The sequence below is a fragment of the Lutjanus erythropterus genome, chromosome 12 (genome assembly GCF_056507025.1).
Source record: "Lutjanus erythropterus isolate fLutEry1 chromosome 12, fLutEry1.hap2, whole genome shotgun sequence".
Taxonomy (NCBI): domain Eukaryota; kingdom Metazoa; phylum Chordata; class Actinopteri; order Lutjaniformes; family Lutjanidae; genus Lutjanus; species Lutjanus erythropterus.
In genome coordinates this window covers 37,144,445-37,161,703 of record NC_139328.1, presented here as the reverse complement: position 1 = coordinate 37,161,703, position 17,259 = coordinate 37,144,445, and the positions used below count along the sequence as shown (strand labels likewise).

Here is a 17,259-nt window from a genome sequence, read left to right as displayed (position 1 = left end):
TTTCAGTTTTGGCTCCATCACACCCCTCAGTGAGCTGTCCCCAGACACAACTGTTCTCCACTAAAGCATGAAGCTGACAGTGAAGAGAGCACCATTCAGTAAACCATCCTCAGTAACACTCTGGCCCCTGAGCTGGAGGACAGACTCCATTTTACTTTGTCCAGTCTTTTCTGCTGGGTAGCTAATGCTAGCTAGCAGAGTAGATGAATTATTGTGTGGACTTTTCCACTCTGACTGTGCTGAATTGGATGTCTGTGTTCTACTCTTGCACACTAAAATTAAAAATGACAGTTAGTAAACCTGACACTGAAAGAGAAAAACCTCCAGATCTGTATGACGCAGCACATGAAGCGCATTCTCAGCAGCACACTTTTTGCAAAATACTGCACATCACTAAACACACTTCTCTATGTTAGACACAGAAATCTAACACAATGTCAGATTTTTGCCCTTTCAAAACACCACCTTTCAAAATACCTCACCTACAACCACTGGATCAAACCTGGCCATCGGGTGTGCAGACACTTAAGAGCTTAACTGTTAACTCACCAATCACGTGTCAGTACAAACAACAAAAACTTTTTGACAAGAGCATAAGTGAAAAACAACTTTTCTCTAAAATCTTTAAAATGTAGCTACTATATGTGTTATATCACTACTTTTAGTACCAGCATTAGATGTTTGAAACAATGCCTCATTCTGTGACATTTTACATATTTTGATTGCTCTACAGCCTCAGCTGAAGTCTTATGGCCAGATCCAGATTTTCTAGCCATCTCTGTTTTAGCCTTAAAATCAATTTAGAATATGTTCTTTGATTTTCAGTGCAAAATGCAATCTTTGGAAATCCATGGGTGTATTGACTGAAACAGAAATACATTTTTTCATCAGTGTGTTGTATTGGTAATGTGTATTTTATCAATATGTTCATCTATTTTACACCAAAACCATCTCTTAAAACATGAAAACCAGACTAGGTCATTACAAAAACAGACATGTTTGTGTTTTAGATTGAGCACAAAATCAGAGGTGTTCTGCTCCTTGGGTGTGTGCTTGAATGAATTGTGTGTAGCGTTTTGACAAAATGAGCCCTGTCTTCAAAATTGTGCTCAAGCAATCATAAAAAAACTATAAGCATGATTTTGAAAACAGGGCTCATTTTGTCAAAACACTATACACTATTCATTTCATACAGTCACACACAAGTAGCAGAATACCTAAGGGTTTTTTTTGCAAAATGAAACACTTTATTCAAAACTATACAATCATTTGTAGAAACCCAACCTGTCATCATACGGCACACACATTGTTCATATGATCTGATTCTGTATGAACTGGCTACACACTGCTGAACTCAATCTAAAACACTTTTAGCATTTAAATTTTTCTAATGATATAGTCTGGGTTGGAGGTTTTCAGAGGTATTGTTGGAGTAAAGTACATAAATATATTGACCAAACACAACAGACAAGACCAGGTTTGCACACTGATGAAAGCTGCTTTTCTTCACATTGTAAATTCATGCAATACAATCCATACATTTCCACATGTTTTGATTTGCACTCAAAATCAGAAGGGAATATATTCTAAATAGTCTGACTGACCAGATGCACACTGCAGGTATAAGTCCTGCTATTGGTTGTTTGCTTCAAGCGGCATTGCATTGTCCGCTATCTACATTTTCAAAGTCCCAAGGAAAGAAGAACAGCCTCCAAGCTCTAACCTACATGCTGAAAACATCAAATTAGCACCTGGGAGGCTAATGGTATGAATGTAAACAAGCTAACAGCTGTTAGCTCTTCTTTTGCAGGTATGTAGTCATTTTAACGCGTGAAGTTACATCCTGATGTGCAAATGTTCCACCAAAGCAAGTTCCTCCTCTACACTATTTTGGAGCAGCACCATCACTTCATCCTGGGCTTCACTCCACCCAAGATGTTTGTGGTTGGCTTAAAGAAATGCAAACAAGGCAGGGCGTTTCCCCAGCGCTGAATGCCGTAGAGAGATGTTTGGTTGTGTGAGACTATATTCTAAATAGAATTTAGTCAAGGCAAAAGGCAAAGGCATCCTTATTTATATAGCACCATTCAGACACGAGGCAACGTAAACATAGCAAAAACATTTGTGGAGAAAAAAAAAAGAAAGCATGGATTACAAGAACTAGCTGGACCTGGCCACAGGACTTCATTCACATGTAGAGCAATCAAAATACACGTGAAAGTTGTTTTTCATCTGTGCTTTTGTTGAAATGTCTGAACTTTTTTTTTACCATGCTGATTGGTGAGTATCTAATGTAGATAGGATATGATCTGTAAAATATGTGAGGCTGAAAATGTTTTTGTAGTTGTGCAGATCTGGACTGAAGTTTTACTTCTTGAGTGTCAGGTTTCACTGAGTTTAGCACTAACTTTCCAGCATTTACATTCACACAGCATTTTACTCAGCATTTTCTTGTTGGAACACCTGAACCTCAAATACTACACACACAACACACACACAAACACACCTACACACACATCACATCATTGACTGTTTCTTTTACCTGACGGCGCTGTTGGTACTATCAGGGTCCACGGCAGTTACCGTGCCAACCTGGGTGCCAGCAGGCGAGTTTTCATACACGTCCATGATGTAGTAGTCCATGGAGAAGACGGGAGGCTCATCCACATCGCCCACTATGACTCGCAGTGATGTGGAATCCTTAAATGGCCCCAGGTGGGAGAAGTGGGAGTCTGGGTAAGTGTTGGACCCTTCGATGTTCAATGTGTGAACTTTTCTCTTCTCGTAGTTCAGAGGCTGGGGACGAGACAGAAAGCACAGTTATCCAACCATGGACACATGACTCATGACCATATAAAATGGAAAATTACATTTTGATTATAGTCATCATAGACTAATGATTAACACACACCTATACTCAGGTAATGATGATGGATCAGATCAGATGACAGTTTAATGTTTCCTTTTACTTGAAAGATGGCTGAAAGATTCTCAGAACATTCATTACGTTCAAGCCAGGGATCATAGAGCAGAAGGAAAATATTGAAATCTGACACTTCTGATATGAACCTCCAGAAAAAACAGGGGGGGGGGTTTAAAAGTGTTAACCCCATGTCGAGACAGCAAATGTCACTTCAGTATCACACTCACATGACAACAGTTTCCACCACACTGAGGCATCTGTCTGTAGGCTCCATATCGTTCACACATTTCCAACTGCAAATGAGCAGCCAAACTGTGGAATGTAGACTTTTCCCTTTACGTATGTGTGAATATTCCTGATATAATGGAGCACTGCAGTGTGTGTGCACAGAGGGTGTGGATGAGCAGAAGAGAGTCTGTATAGTCAGGCATTGGTGATCAGAGAAGACTTAGCAATAAGCAATGTATTAGGAATAAAGTTGTCTAGTGGCAATAAATTTGTAGTTTGTCCATAAAACCCTGCAGAAAAAGTTAGTTAATTAGTAGTAGCAGTAGAGGTAGTAGTAGTAAGATTAAATGAGGCTGAAACTTTAGTGGTGAGAAGTTCAGTGTTGATGCTCGTCCAGTCATTTTTCATCATCTGGAAAGCTTTTTTAGTTTGTGTAATGTAACTGGTGAAATGGCATTGTTCAACCATTGTGGGGAGCTGTAGGACTGTAGCTTGTGACACTCATATGTGCAGAGAACTTGAGAGACCTTGAACTTCCCATGTCTTGTTTCTCAGCTGTTGGGTAAAGTGAAGGGAGGGAGTGTGGGATTAAACCCAGGCAGAGTGAGCTGATCTCGGGCTGTGGAGTACACGCTGCTCCACTTGGGTGGATAAAATATGTTTCCAATGCCTTTTTACTGGGACCAACCTTGCATTTACTTGCATATTGTTGAAAAATAGACCTGAAGTCTAAATAATAGTCTAATAATCACCTTAAAATGTGTTTAAAGTGTCTTAGTGTCAAACACCATTACGACCTGAAAACCACCTGAAACATGGACACTCCGTCCGGGAAAGTGTCCTCTAAAGTGCCCTTCTAGTGGACAAAATGTGGTAAAGTGCCCTTTAGGGTGCCCTACCAGTGGAAAAATACACAATGCAGTAGCTTATATGCTGCCCTACATTCCAGAAAATGGTTTGGCTTCTACTTTCCATAAAATAGTTCAATAGTTCCTGTGTGTTTTTATTACAGCAATTTAGCTGTTGTTGTATAATAAAACTGTTTTAGTCTAAAACTATTTGAACTATTGAAAACTATTTCACCTTTCACCTATTTCACCTAAAATCCTTGAGTCCACCACTGAAGCTAAATATCACGTGTTTTGGAGTTGGTTTAACACTGAATATTGCTGGCAACTAATTAACTTTCCTTCAGCTTCTGCAGGGATCTGATGACGTGCCTGGTCATTTCAAATATTAGGGCACGACCTCCTGTCCACAACAGCCATTATGTGTGTGGATATGGAGCTGTAGAGGACTGCTGGCCTCCACCCACACCTCCCTAACACATGAGTGAAATAATTAGAGCACAGCCACACTCTATGTAATTGTAAAGTTGAGAGTTTTTGCTGTTTCACATGCAAATGCACACATCCTTGTTGTGTTAAATGAAGGGTGCGATTTAGCTTGTCACCCTAAATCACATCTATTTTGATTTTTCGTCCTCTTTTTTTCAAATATGATAATGTCAGATGCAATTTCTGGAAGTGTTCAGCAATTCATGCAAAACATCTTGCATTGGCAGCTGATCGATGTCTTCAACAAGAGGAAATAGGTGACAGAATACATCATGCAAATGTCATAATAGGTAATGTTGCACTGTCAGGAATTGCAACAGAGAATGTTCCCTTGCACACAGACTTCTTAAACCTATATTGAAGATACAGCCAATACACCTGACAGTGATGGTAATAGAAGGTTTGCAAGGGACATCGCAGTATGCAGAGTCACTGTGGTCACATCCACTGAGTGGCAAAAAGACCAGTTTGAATGCCACGAAAACACACACACACACACACACACACACACACACACACACACACACACACACACACACAAAAGAAATTCAAAATGTAAAGAGCTGTTGTGTGATTGACTGAACAATTAGATTCAACAAGAAATCAGAGTGATTTTTTTACAGACTGCTAAATACTAAAGAAAATAGAAGCAAATGGATTTCTCCAGGCACTGAAACATGGGTGTGCTGGATTATGAGTAAAATTATACCTTGAATTATTTTTGCATCTTTCATTTAAAGTCCATGTAACTGAGCCTTTTGCTCTACAAATGTGCATCGCATCGTGCGTCCTGAACCCGGACGTAACAGCAAACATCAATGCTGCTGCGTGCGAACGTCTCTACATTAATGTCTTAAAATATGTACACTGATGTGTCCACATACAACCACCTTTGGTGTCCTCATCATGTTAATTCTGCTGCAGTTGCATCCTCCAAATTCTGGAACGAGATGAGATGAGATGAGATGAATGTATACTGCCTGTTCTGAAATCCCAGCTTTAAACACATTTTGGTTGCACTGCTCTTATTGAGTTGCTTTTGTATTTTGCTTTTATTGTTTTTATTGTGTTATTCTACAATTGTGTTTTAATGTTATATATATATATAGCATCCAGTTATACTTTGGATTGGATGGGATTGGATTCCTGGCCACATGTCAATGACTATGTTTACATGCACTCTAGTTTTCCACTAAAATTTAGTAATTAGTACTAATATAACAATATTCTACATTTGATAAAGGTCATGTAAACAGCATATTCTGGTTGAATATTCTGGACGGAGTATATTCTGGTTAAGGTATGTGGTATGCACTGGTATTATTCTGGTTTTAGGAGCATTCTTTGGACATGTAAACAGCAAATTCAGAATATGGGCCTCAGTTTGGATTTTTACAGCAGTTTGTGACACACACGAAATATTAAAGGAATATTCATTTTCATTATAAACAGCTTAGCAGGAATATTGGGCCCCCTGCATGAGGTACACTTGTACAAACAGATTTGTTTTTTAATGGTGTGTACGACTGATTTAAGAGAATTCATCACATTCATCAGTTTTCTCATATTTCGAATTTCCTTTCAGATACAAACACAATTTACAAGCTTCAGACCTCATAGAGTCGTGTACAGTCAGTCTGCTGGAATCCAAACTGAAGTTTCTCACTAATGACTGTATATTTCATTTTGAGTTTGAAAAATAAATCACACTTCATAATTATGTCGACATTATCCTATTAGACTGTCATTCATTCAATGATATATTATTACCTGCTGTCAGATTTATGAAGTCTCTGTCCAGGCTAAAATGCTCACATATTCTCTCCTGTCTCTGTGATGTACTTGCAGTCATCTTTTGTCCCCCCTTTTTTTTCTTTGAAGTCATTTTTATATGGAGACATGTCCTCTTTATTTCATTGGCAGTGCGACCATCAGGTAACACGGCATTAACAGCCCTCGTTTTTCCCATTTCTTTGTTTTATCAGGTCTCTTAATTCCACTGCTGACGCTGTTAAAATGACAGATTTCCCTTTATGGATCTCTGAAAACAGGAAGTCACACTCAGAACTCATAAACTTCTTCTTACTTTTTAATCCCATTTTCATGAATGAACACTTCCTGACGTATGGGGCAGGAAGCAAAGCCTTATACGGTATAATTGGGGCGTTAATTATGCTAACTTACAAGTCTCATGTTCTTGCATGAGGTCCATTGTCTTTTCATAATTGGGGAAAACATGGAATATTGCGTGCATGTAAACATACAGGTAGCCAATGTACACACAACACTGTGTGTTTGGTAAGTTGTCAGGATCACTGTGGAGTCTCATTTCAATTTAAGCAGATAATCCACTGCTTTACTCCCAGTTTTGCTGTTTCCTACTAAAGGCAGCCATGTTGCAGGATATTTTGCCACTCACTCTGACTGAGGAGGCGTGTCCTGGTGGGAAAGTGTCATCACAAACTTAGAAATGGATTTCATTTTGAAATGCAAATAATAATAAATACTTTCAATCTCAAAATTGCTTCAAAGTAAAAGTAAAAAAGATATGCAACCTCATTGCACATGACTCTTATGACAGGTCTAAACTGTGTTTGTACCTAAAAGCAAATTCAAAGTAGGAGAAAATTAGTGAATGTGTCAGGTTCTCCTAAGTAAGAAGCCGTAAGAACAAATCTGTTTGTATGGGTTGTTCTCGCATGAGGCCCATTGTTCTGTCTGTATGCACAATAACCTTAAATACAAATACAATAGTCTTTAGCCATGGGATTCACCAGTTGTCAATGGCCCCCACATTAAAAAAAAAAAAATCACAGTAATGAATGTGTAAGAACACCCGCTGATTATTCTTCACAAAAACAGTTAGAAATCCCCAGAATACAAGGTGTTACAATATGCTGACAAAAGTATACTTCAAACAGTGGGGGAAAAAAGAAAAGGAAAAACAATTATGGCCTCCCCTTGTGCTGGGAGCCTTCCTCTGTTCACAAGTTTCTCAGTGTCTGGACCAGAGGTACAAAGAAAATCAAAACCACTTTTAACTTGTGGCTCTGACAAAAAAAAAAAAAAAGAAAAGAAAAAAACACAGTAATGCTCGCTCCCGCTGAGCGCGGCCTTCCCTGTTGTCACAGTTCAAAGGCTGCAGAGGCAAATCAGACACAGTCGACCGTCTCCGCCCGGCTGAAGCAGGGAGGATCAGCCATGCATGCTGGATCGCATCCAATTCCATTACCTGTACAGTTCACTTCTGCGCGTTTGAAAGGAAGATGAAAAGTGTTCAAACTGTGAAGGCACAATGTAATGTTGCAGCCCCTTGCACCTGATTAAACTGTCACTGGTGCCTCTAATATGAGCGGCTCAATAGTTGTCCAATCCAACTGACACAACACTCTTTTTAAAATTTGAGTGTCCTCTGGAACTGTAAGTATAAAAGGGAGGGTAAAAAAACATTATCCTTTAACTGCTTTATAGGACCATTCCTTTACAAAATGTGACAGTGTTTCCTAGCTAGCCAAAAAGTTGGTTAACAAAACCCAGGTTAGTTTGTTAGTGATGTGACTTACAGCATGACGCAGGGCTGCCTCCTGGCAAAAAACATCCTGTAAGTCATTATAATGAGAAACCTTAAAATAATGCATTAGTATCTCAAATTCATATCTGAAAATAATAACTTATATATCAAAATAATGACTCAGAATTCCAAATGTCTTAGTATCTAAAAGTTATAACTTATCTGTCAAAATAATGAATTTTTCAAAACAATGACTTTGAACCCCAAAATAATATCTTAGGATCTAAAGATAATGACTTATATCTGAAAATAATGACTAATAATCTCTAAATACTAATGATGACTAATGACTTAAAATCTAAAAACAATGACATAGTATCAAAATATTGACTTACACCTCAAAATAATAATCTAGAATCCCAAAATAATGCCTTTGTATCTAAAAATAATGACTTGAGTCTCAAAATAATGATTTGAATCTGGAAATATTGACATATCTAAAAAAAATTACTTACTATCTCAAATATTGACATATTTATCAAAATAATGACTTGGGAAAATGGGGAAAGTGTGTAGCAAGATGACAACTCAATCCCAAAATCTCAAAATAATGACTAAAAGTCTCAAAATAATATCTTGTGGGGAAAAAAAGACACTGCATCAAAAAATATTTACTCATATCAAAATAATGATGTAGAATCTTACAATAATGTCTTTGTATCTAATGACTCTGAATCTGAAAATTGTCAGAGAATTTTCGGGTACACAGGCTCTCGCCCAAGTGGCGCGGCTGCAGCAAAGAAATGATGTTCGTCTTCTATGTCGAAGTCCTCAGATGTTTTCTTCTTTGTTGAAAGTGTTTTGTGAACTGGAGATCTTCATCCATCCTCACATCAGCACAGGGGTGACAAGATACTGAGTAAATTTTCATTTTTGGGTGAACTATCACTTTAAAGCAGTTTCAGTGTAAGACATACTGGACTCCTGTGGACTTTCTACTTATGATGTATGGGCACAAAAATAATAGCATCATACATTGCATCAAAAAATATTGACCTATGTCTCAAAATAATGACGTAGTATGACTCTAAAAATAATGACATAGAATGTAAAAATATTAACAAATATGTCAAAATAATGACATATTAGTTACAAAGTCAGTATTTTGAGATACTAACTCAGTTATAATGACCTACAGGATCTTTTGTTTTTCATAACACTGTGGGAAGTTCTTCCCTATGAAACAAAGCAGCATGTTGATGTAAAACCGATTGAAAAGCAGTGACAGTTCAGTGCACCATGTGACTTACAGCAACCACAACCGCTGCCTTCTGGCAACCCTGATGAGAAAAAAACACCCCTGAGTCTTCAGAGGATGATACATCAGAGATGTGGACTGCCACGACAGTTGTTTAAAGACTAAATGAAAGCAGAAGCTCAAGAAGAAAGCTTCCTCCTGTTCTCGCCGGATGCAGCGTCCCCCACAGCCACACTCAAAGCCGCAGCTCACACTTGAAACACATTACGTCCTTACATAAGCATTAGCGCCGGCCTGCGTGTCGTGATCTGTGATTCATACCTGCTTGAGGGAGATGATCCCCTCCCTGCGGTCAGTATCAGTGGTGATGGCGAAGATGGCAGCTGCATCTGCGTTAGTGATGCTGTAGGTCATCTCAGCATTCTGCCCTTCATCTTCGTCGTTGGCTCTGATCCGACCCACCGCCTTCCCTATCGGAGCCAACTCAGGCACGTACAGCTGGTAGCTCTCTGCAACAGACACACAACATTAGAGTCAGATTTTTCATCAAACCTTTAATCGCAGGCCTTGTTTCCAGTTAAATGTAGTGTTAAGCTGCATGTCTGAGCTTCGCAGCATTTCAGCAAAATATTTCTGTTAAATACCATCTATCCTCACACACCTCGTTTTAAGGCAAATACTTTGCTTTTCATCGAAATTTGAGAGGCAGAACAAGTAAAGTAGGTGGCAAGAAAAACTCTCAAATTATCGACATGTTTATCAAAATAATGACTTGACGCGTTAACCGAATATTTTCCGTCGTTGACTGGTTTCTTAAAACGGTGACGGAAAAATCTGAAGGTCATCTGTCATTTTGACAGGTTGCAATTCACACCCCTGACCACTTGGTGGCGAGTGAGCATATTAATTAGCTATTAGGTATGTTCGAGATGAACTGCGCCTCGCCTGGAGAGCAGACGAGATCAGGCGTCCACAGCAGGAGGTGGAGAATAAAAGCTGCAGTCAAGTCGGACAGTTTTCAACAGACTTACGAGAGAGTAGAGGAAGAGACACGAACATCCTGTTAGATCACCTGTAGGTTACCTGTAGTCTGCAGATCATGATCATAGCTGAAGAAATAAAGTGTGTTCTTGATCGTTGATTGAAGTTAAAATAGAAGAGATCCTCCTTTTGACACATGTAACATCTGTTCTTTTATCTGCCTTGTAAAGAACTAAACTGTTCTTTTGATAAGTCATATATATATAACCTTTATTATTATCAGACACTAAATATCTGCTTGCTGACAGATTAAAACTTCATTGCACAACAGAAGACTGATATGTCCAGCATTAAATATTACAATTATACAGAAAATTAGTATTTTATACAACACGTGGTGTTTGTTGTCAAAATTAGGAGCCAATCAGAGCCTGTCAGCTTGTCAATCAGGTGACAGCCAGGCGTTTGCAGTCGGTGGAGAGCAGCTGCAGCATCTGGCTCTACAAACTGCGGCCGCCTCGATCTCGTGAGGTTATCGTTGCCTACGTGTGCATGACGTCAGTGCAAGTCAGGATCAAGTCGGACACAAATCTAACCAGCATGCACTATGCGGCGATCACCGCTGATCAATTCTGCGCAGGCCTGGATCATCTCAAACGCACCTAGTGTCACGGCAGCTGAGTGTCAGCAGCTGAAGTTTCTTCAAAAAGCCCAATAACGATGATGGTGTTGATAAAAGAGGTATGGTGTGGATTCTCTGTTCAGCTTGTTCGGACTGAATATTAATTAAAAATGAATGAAAAGTAAATGCTATTGAATATGTAATTATTATCATTTTAAAAATTAAAGTGACAGGTAAAAATAGATTATGACGGGATTTTTATGACCCTGTCAGTCAAAATGACAGACAACGAAAAAGTCTAGCGCAACCTCTGGTGGAAACACTTGTGCAAGAGCTTGAAAAGCTGTGAAAAAGTATAACCAGCGAAGTTACAGCTCGACTGAATAGTTCCTCAGAACCCATCAGGTCCTCAGCTGACTTTGGCGACTCAGACTTCCACTATCAGAGAGATGGAGACCAGCTCACCTGATCATAGCGACAGAATAACACAAGTTGGCTCCAATCTAACTTAGATCTGATGATGGAGGAGAACACAGCTAAAGATTTGGAATCTCGTTCAAAACAGCAAAATGTCAGATTGTTGGGACCACCGGAGGGGAAAGATGTCAGAGACTTTGAGGCTAAGCTGTTTTCTACCCTGTCACCTGAGTTGAATCATTCTCACTACAGCCTGTAACCAAAACCATGACTACATGAGGCTCAACAAGCAGTTATGGTCATTGTTAAGTTGACAAAAACATTGTCTTTGCATAAGGACTCCTCTTACAATGGATTATTAGAAATCCAAATTTACGAGGATGTCAGTGCAGTGGTGAAAGAGGCAAGCATCATTTCACACAGTCAAGGGACTCCTCTATGGGCAGGGAGTGAAATTTGGCACGCTGTACCCGGCGTGACTTCAAGTCACCGACAACAACATGGGGCACATCTTCAACCCTCTGGAGGCTGTGGAGGCGTTCTGTTAGCAGCACCTTTAAACTCTGACGACAAACTTCAGCAGCAGAGTGAATGTTCTCTCCAGGTGATATTACTTTGGTTGGTCAGCTAATGATGCCACTGGACTTGTTCTGCCCACAGTAAAAAGTTGTTAATGTGTACAGTATGACTTTAAAGTAGCAGTGAACCAAATCGTTTTTACTTTAATGTCTTGTGTAAAGTGTCAACATAGCTTTAAGACTCTTTAATGTCACCTTGTCAGCCAAGTTGACTAAAACACTGCACTGTAAAAAACAAATAAGTTAGCGTACTCAAAAAAACATTGAGGCAATCAGTTGTCACAATTTAAGACCTCATAAATTCAAGTCTGGAGTTAGAGTTAAATGTACTCTTTGATTACAGTTAAATTAATATTATTGATCAAGACAACTCAAATATTTGTAGTAATTGCAACTAAGAATTTTCATTCACACCTCTTTTGCAAGAGAATTGAATAACTTTGAAGTATAAAAGGACATTATTTCACTTTTAGTAAACTCAGTAGAGTAATAAATAGTTTTTCCAAAAATATTTGTGTTTTAGAGATTTTTTTCCCCCTCATTAATTGAGAATTATGTTTAATAAACACAAAATAACTCTCTACTGGCACTCAATATTTTAAGTTAGTAGAATTTCTAAACAAATTTTATTTTTTCCCTACTTGTTACACATAATTCGTTTGAGCATTTGGTTTTACACTGTGTTTGAACTGTAAACTGCAAAGGAACCTTTGCACCATAATCTTGTAATAATGAAATCAAATCTTAAAGGGATGGTTTGTCCCAAAAATACCCCGACATGCCGTTTGCACACTGTCGCACCACACGCACAGTTCAGACAGTGAGCATGTGTTCATGAAGCTGGCTCCAAGCGAAGGATCTACAGTGAAGATTCAGGCTAAAAACATGCCGTAAATAACATTTTTAGTCAACTTAACATGTTGGGTCTTTAGGAGACTTGGATTACACCAGACAAGCAGTACGGAGACATTTTATATTTTTATTCTGTTGTTTTTCTTATGTTTGAAAACCGGTCACCATTCACTTCCATTGTTGAGATTCTGCAACACTGGTTTCCTGTGAAACTCCAGCAGTGTTTTGTGGACTAAAGGACTAAACTCAGCATGAGGGTGAGTTGATAATGACTTTTCAGGAATTTAAATTTTTCAGTGAATTATCCCTTTAACATGCAGTATGAAATCTTCTCTCACAGTTTTGCTCCAGATGTTTGCTCTGACTACAAGTGAACAGATGAATCATCAGTGGACAGTTGCCTGATGTTACTCAGCAGGGTGGACCAAGATGACACCTCACTTGTAGGTGACATCCAGAGGAGCTGCTTCTCTTCTCAGCTGGAGTTTGCATACGAGGGCTGTAAACTGGCCAAACTGACAGCGGGAGGCTCTGAAGACAACGAGCAAAGGAATGGCTGCTACACACACATGTGTCCTGTGGAGGCTCAGAGCCCTGATTACACTGTGAGTCTGTCCTCAGAGCTGTCACAGGGTGGGTGTGACGCCCTGAGTGAACTTTGTGTACAAAGTTCTGATCACTGACATGAACGCACATGAACTACGAAACAACTCACATCAGTTCTCAGACAAATAAAGTTCTGTTGCTAATGAAGGCCGACAGAAAACACCGAGGGGTTTAACTCAGAGGTTCTGTTTTTTTTTTCTTAGCCAAAGAGCCCTTCTAAAATAGAAAACATACTGAGGGCCCCTTTTAGAATAAAATCATTTGATATAATCATTTTTTACACTTGTATTTAATATGTGACAGGACAACACAAAGAAATAGAGGAGAAAGGAAATATATTAGAATATGTATGTTTTCACCATGTCAACACAGAATAACCTACCAACAACACATACGTAGTGTGCATACGTAAAATAATAAAATAAAATGAGGATTCTGATTATTTATCATTTATTTTAAACAATCCATAATAAGTCTTGATTGTGGAAAGGAAATTGTTTGAATAAATAAATAATAATCAGGGATCATAATGAATAATCAATGATTGATTAACTGGTCACTACGGATTTGATTTGACCAAGTAATATTTAATCAGTCTACTATCGAATAAAGATCTGAATTATAACAGATTATTTTTTATGAGCATGCTCCGTATGTTGTCTGAAATTCAAGCATATGGTGGCTTTTACATCTTTCTGTTTCATGGGCTGTAAAGCTGGTTGGCATGGAAATAAAGCTTTGACTGAGGGAGGAAATGCATGTGGTATTGTTTGGTATAAGCCAATTTTTATGTTTTTTTTTTTTTTAATAGTGATTTTTCAAATTTTTCAGTGGTTCCCAGCCTTTTTTCCTTGGATCCTGCTTGTATCTAAAGCTGAGCCCCCCAGCCTGAGCAAAGACATTCATATAAATATTTGCACAGGAGCTGGAAAACTTTGATAACACTAAAATTAAGATGTAATGTTTTCAAGGTTTGAAAAGTGGTTTTGGATAAACTGCTTGAAATTGTAATCACATTACTCTCATAATAAACTGACCGAGGTAGTACAGGAAGTTAATGATCAATCATTTATTGCTAAATAAAAAATTTAACTGATTAAACATGTATTCATTGATAATTAATGGCATTAACTGTGCCTCATTTGTGTGACATTGTTTTGTCTGGTGGAGCCATTCATTGGCCATTCAATGAAACTTAAAATTAAAGTTAACATAAGGAGGGGGGGGGGGGGGGGGGGAACAACAAAACATTAAAATGAGAGAAAAAAATGTTAATAATTAATCACTTGTTTGCATTTTCGGTTAAGGAAAATGCACAAAATTCATAATCCTTATAGGGAGCTAAGTCTGCTTATAGACAAGTGACACATTTTGAAATAAACTTTCTTTCAAAAAACATAATTTTGGTTGATAATGGCACAGTAAAATTTGATTTAACGTAATGAAGAGGTAAATTGATCATTTTGTCTATAAATATGTCCATTACCAGCTGTAAGATGCCTGAAATGTTTGAAAATGAACCTTGAAAATGCTTGAAAAGTGCTTCAATTCAACTTTAGAAAAGGAGTACGAACACAGAAATTGTGATTTTAGACAACATGTGTAAGTCTGATTTTCTCAGAGCAGAAAAGGTCTTGGGGACCCCCCTGTGATTTCTGGTGCCCCCCTGAACCCAGGTGGGGAACCAGTTGACTACTTGATTGTTAATGTTAGCAATGACTGATTAAGGAAATGCTTACAATTTGGCACCTCAGTAATATCTGCCAAAAGTCAAGTTATACAATAAGTACAGGCTATAATAAAGCCTTTTGTAAAATAATAAACTTTTTTTATTTCACCCTGACAATTTAAATGAATGAATCTGAGTCCTGGACGTCCACAGACACATATTTGAGCTCCATTGCTATAAACAGCTCACATGCTAAACTCATTTCCTAATTATCAGCTGTGTGCACAGCATGTGAGTGTGTATAAAACCAGGTTTAACATGTTTTTGGCTGCTCTGTGTGCTGCACTCACCATGCACAGGTGATCTCTGACAGGTCTCCTGAACAGCTAGAACAGTCTGTTCAAATCTCAGCATGAGAAATATATAATATGAGAAAATTGTATTGTATATATATATAGTTTTAGTCTCATAAATGTGTCAGCTGTTAGGATAACAGGAATATTAATTTATTTGATAAGATTACCAATAAATGTGAATAACTTGTTATTTATTCAAAGATAAGATTGGTTTTCAGTATTCAAAATATAGCTTACTGATTACTGTAAAGTTTTCATTTCTTAAAACCTTTTAAATAAAAACATGAGATAAAATTAGTGGTTTAGAAAATATTTTCATAAAAGTTGATACATGAACCATTTACAAAAAGTGAACATTATATTTTAGGGTATTAAGGGTAATTTATACCCTAAATGTGCAATGTGTCTCTGGATATATGGAGTGTAAATTGGAAAATACAGGTCATTTTTTTGAAAAGAAATTTAGCCCTGTTAAATTAGAAAAAAAAACAACAATGAATTAATTTTCCAACATATTTGTATGTGCTTGCCCATTTAAAGGAGAAGTGTGTGATTTCCAGTGACATCTAGCGTTCAAGCCTTAGATTGCAACTAAGAGGATTTACCCCGACAGCGCCCCTCTCTTACCAAGAGTACGGTGGCCGTCAGCAGACAAAATGGCGAGCGAAAGCTATCTCACAACAAACTACAATTATGTGTGTAGGATGAATTACCTGTCCAGCAGAAAACAGGCAACCTCGGCGTCACTGTGAAAACGTTTGTCTTCCATCAGTAATTTCCATTGTGTAAACACTATGCCGATGTTGATTCATGTTTTTGCTGTTTCCTGTCATGCTTGTGTTTATTTTCTTCGCGTCTCTGCTTCTTGGATGACGGGGATTCACTGTCCGCTGCTTTTTGTTCTGGTACAGTGTATGTATGATTCTCCATTTGTCAAAACTGTGCCAGTCAAGGTTCACAATGCTAAATGGTCTGCCAGCAATCACCGGCGTCTATCCTCCCCGTCTACTTCCGTGTTTACGCTGCGGCGTCTACATAAGGTCGCCATGGGCTTCCCAAGACTCACTGTTAGTGCAGTTTGTCCGCTCTTTGCTGCCGTAGACGGCGCAGGATGATGATCTCCGTAAGTCGACCCAACAGTATGTAACTATAAATGGCTATTTCTAAAGTAACGGGAACATATAGATTATGAGTTCACGTTGTTTGATAATAATAAATAACATACTTATATATAATATATCTCATTTATGTACATAAATTCCTGTAATTATTACACACAGGTCCTTTAAGGGTTAATGTCTGAAAGTGTTTTTTTCAGCATATCTTCTTCACCTGGCTCTGTATTTAATTGAATTGATTGCTCTTAATACGTCTCCAATTCTGTCTTTAAATCTGGTTTCCATCAGGCTGCAGTGAATAAAATCCTGACTGGAGCACATGATGTTCAGATTCAATTATTTTTGTGTGTTGGAAACAGAAAAGATTCCCTGTGTCCTTCTGTATATCAGTGAGTTTCCATGTCCTTGAATCAGAGATCAAAAAAATAAAAAGTAAATGTGTGCATTTTAACTAAATAGGTTGAGTTGCTATGGCATTAATGACATAACATTTCTTGACATGTTTACTACTCTCATTAGCATAATACTACATTCATGCTGGCCTGGAGCTGTAATTGCAAAACACGGTGTGTGTGTGTGTGTGTGTGTGTGTGTGTGTGTGTGTGTGTGTGTGTGTGTGTGTTGAGGTTATTAATCATATAGTGTGGGCAGCAGGAACACTCAGAGCTGTCTTTGATATGTGGCCCAGCGGTGGTGAGGATCTGTACAGGAAGTGGTCACAGCTGTCCTTCTTTAACATGGATGAGGCCAATAAGAGCCGTCACATGGGAGATGATGCATTTTGTGCCATTTTTGTGATTTTA

General features: G+C 38.3%; 1 protein-coding gene across 1 annotated transcript in view; it reads right to left on the bottom strand.

Annotated features, from left to right (window-relative positions):
- Positions 1-17,259, bottom strand: part of LOC146318425 (cadherin-18-like) — a 72,779-nt gene that overhangs the window by 8,872 nt on the left and 46,648 nt on the right. The window contains exons 4-5 of the mRNA XM_084732544.1: positions 9,579-9,766; positions 2,543-2,796 (exon numbers count right to left, since the gene is read on the bottom strand). Of these exons, the coding sequence (XP_084588670.1) occupies positions 2,543-2,796; positions 9,579-9,766 (442 nt within the window). The remainder of the gene's footprint in view (positions 1-2,542; positions 2,797-9,578; positions 9,767-17,259) is intronic.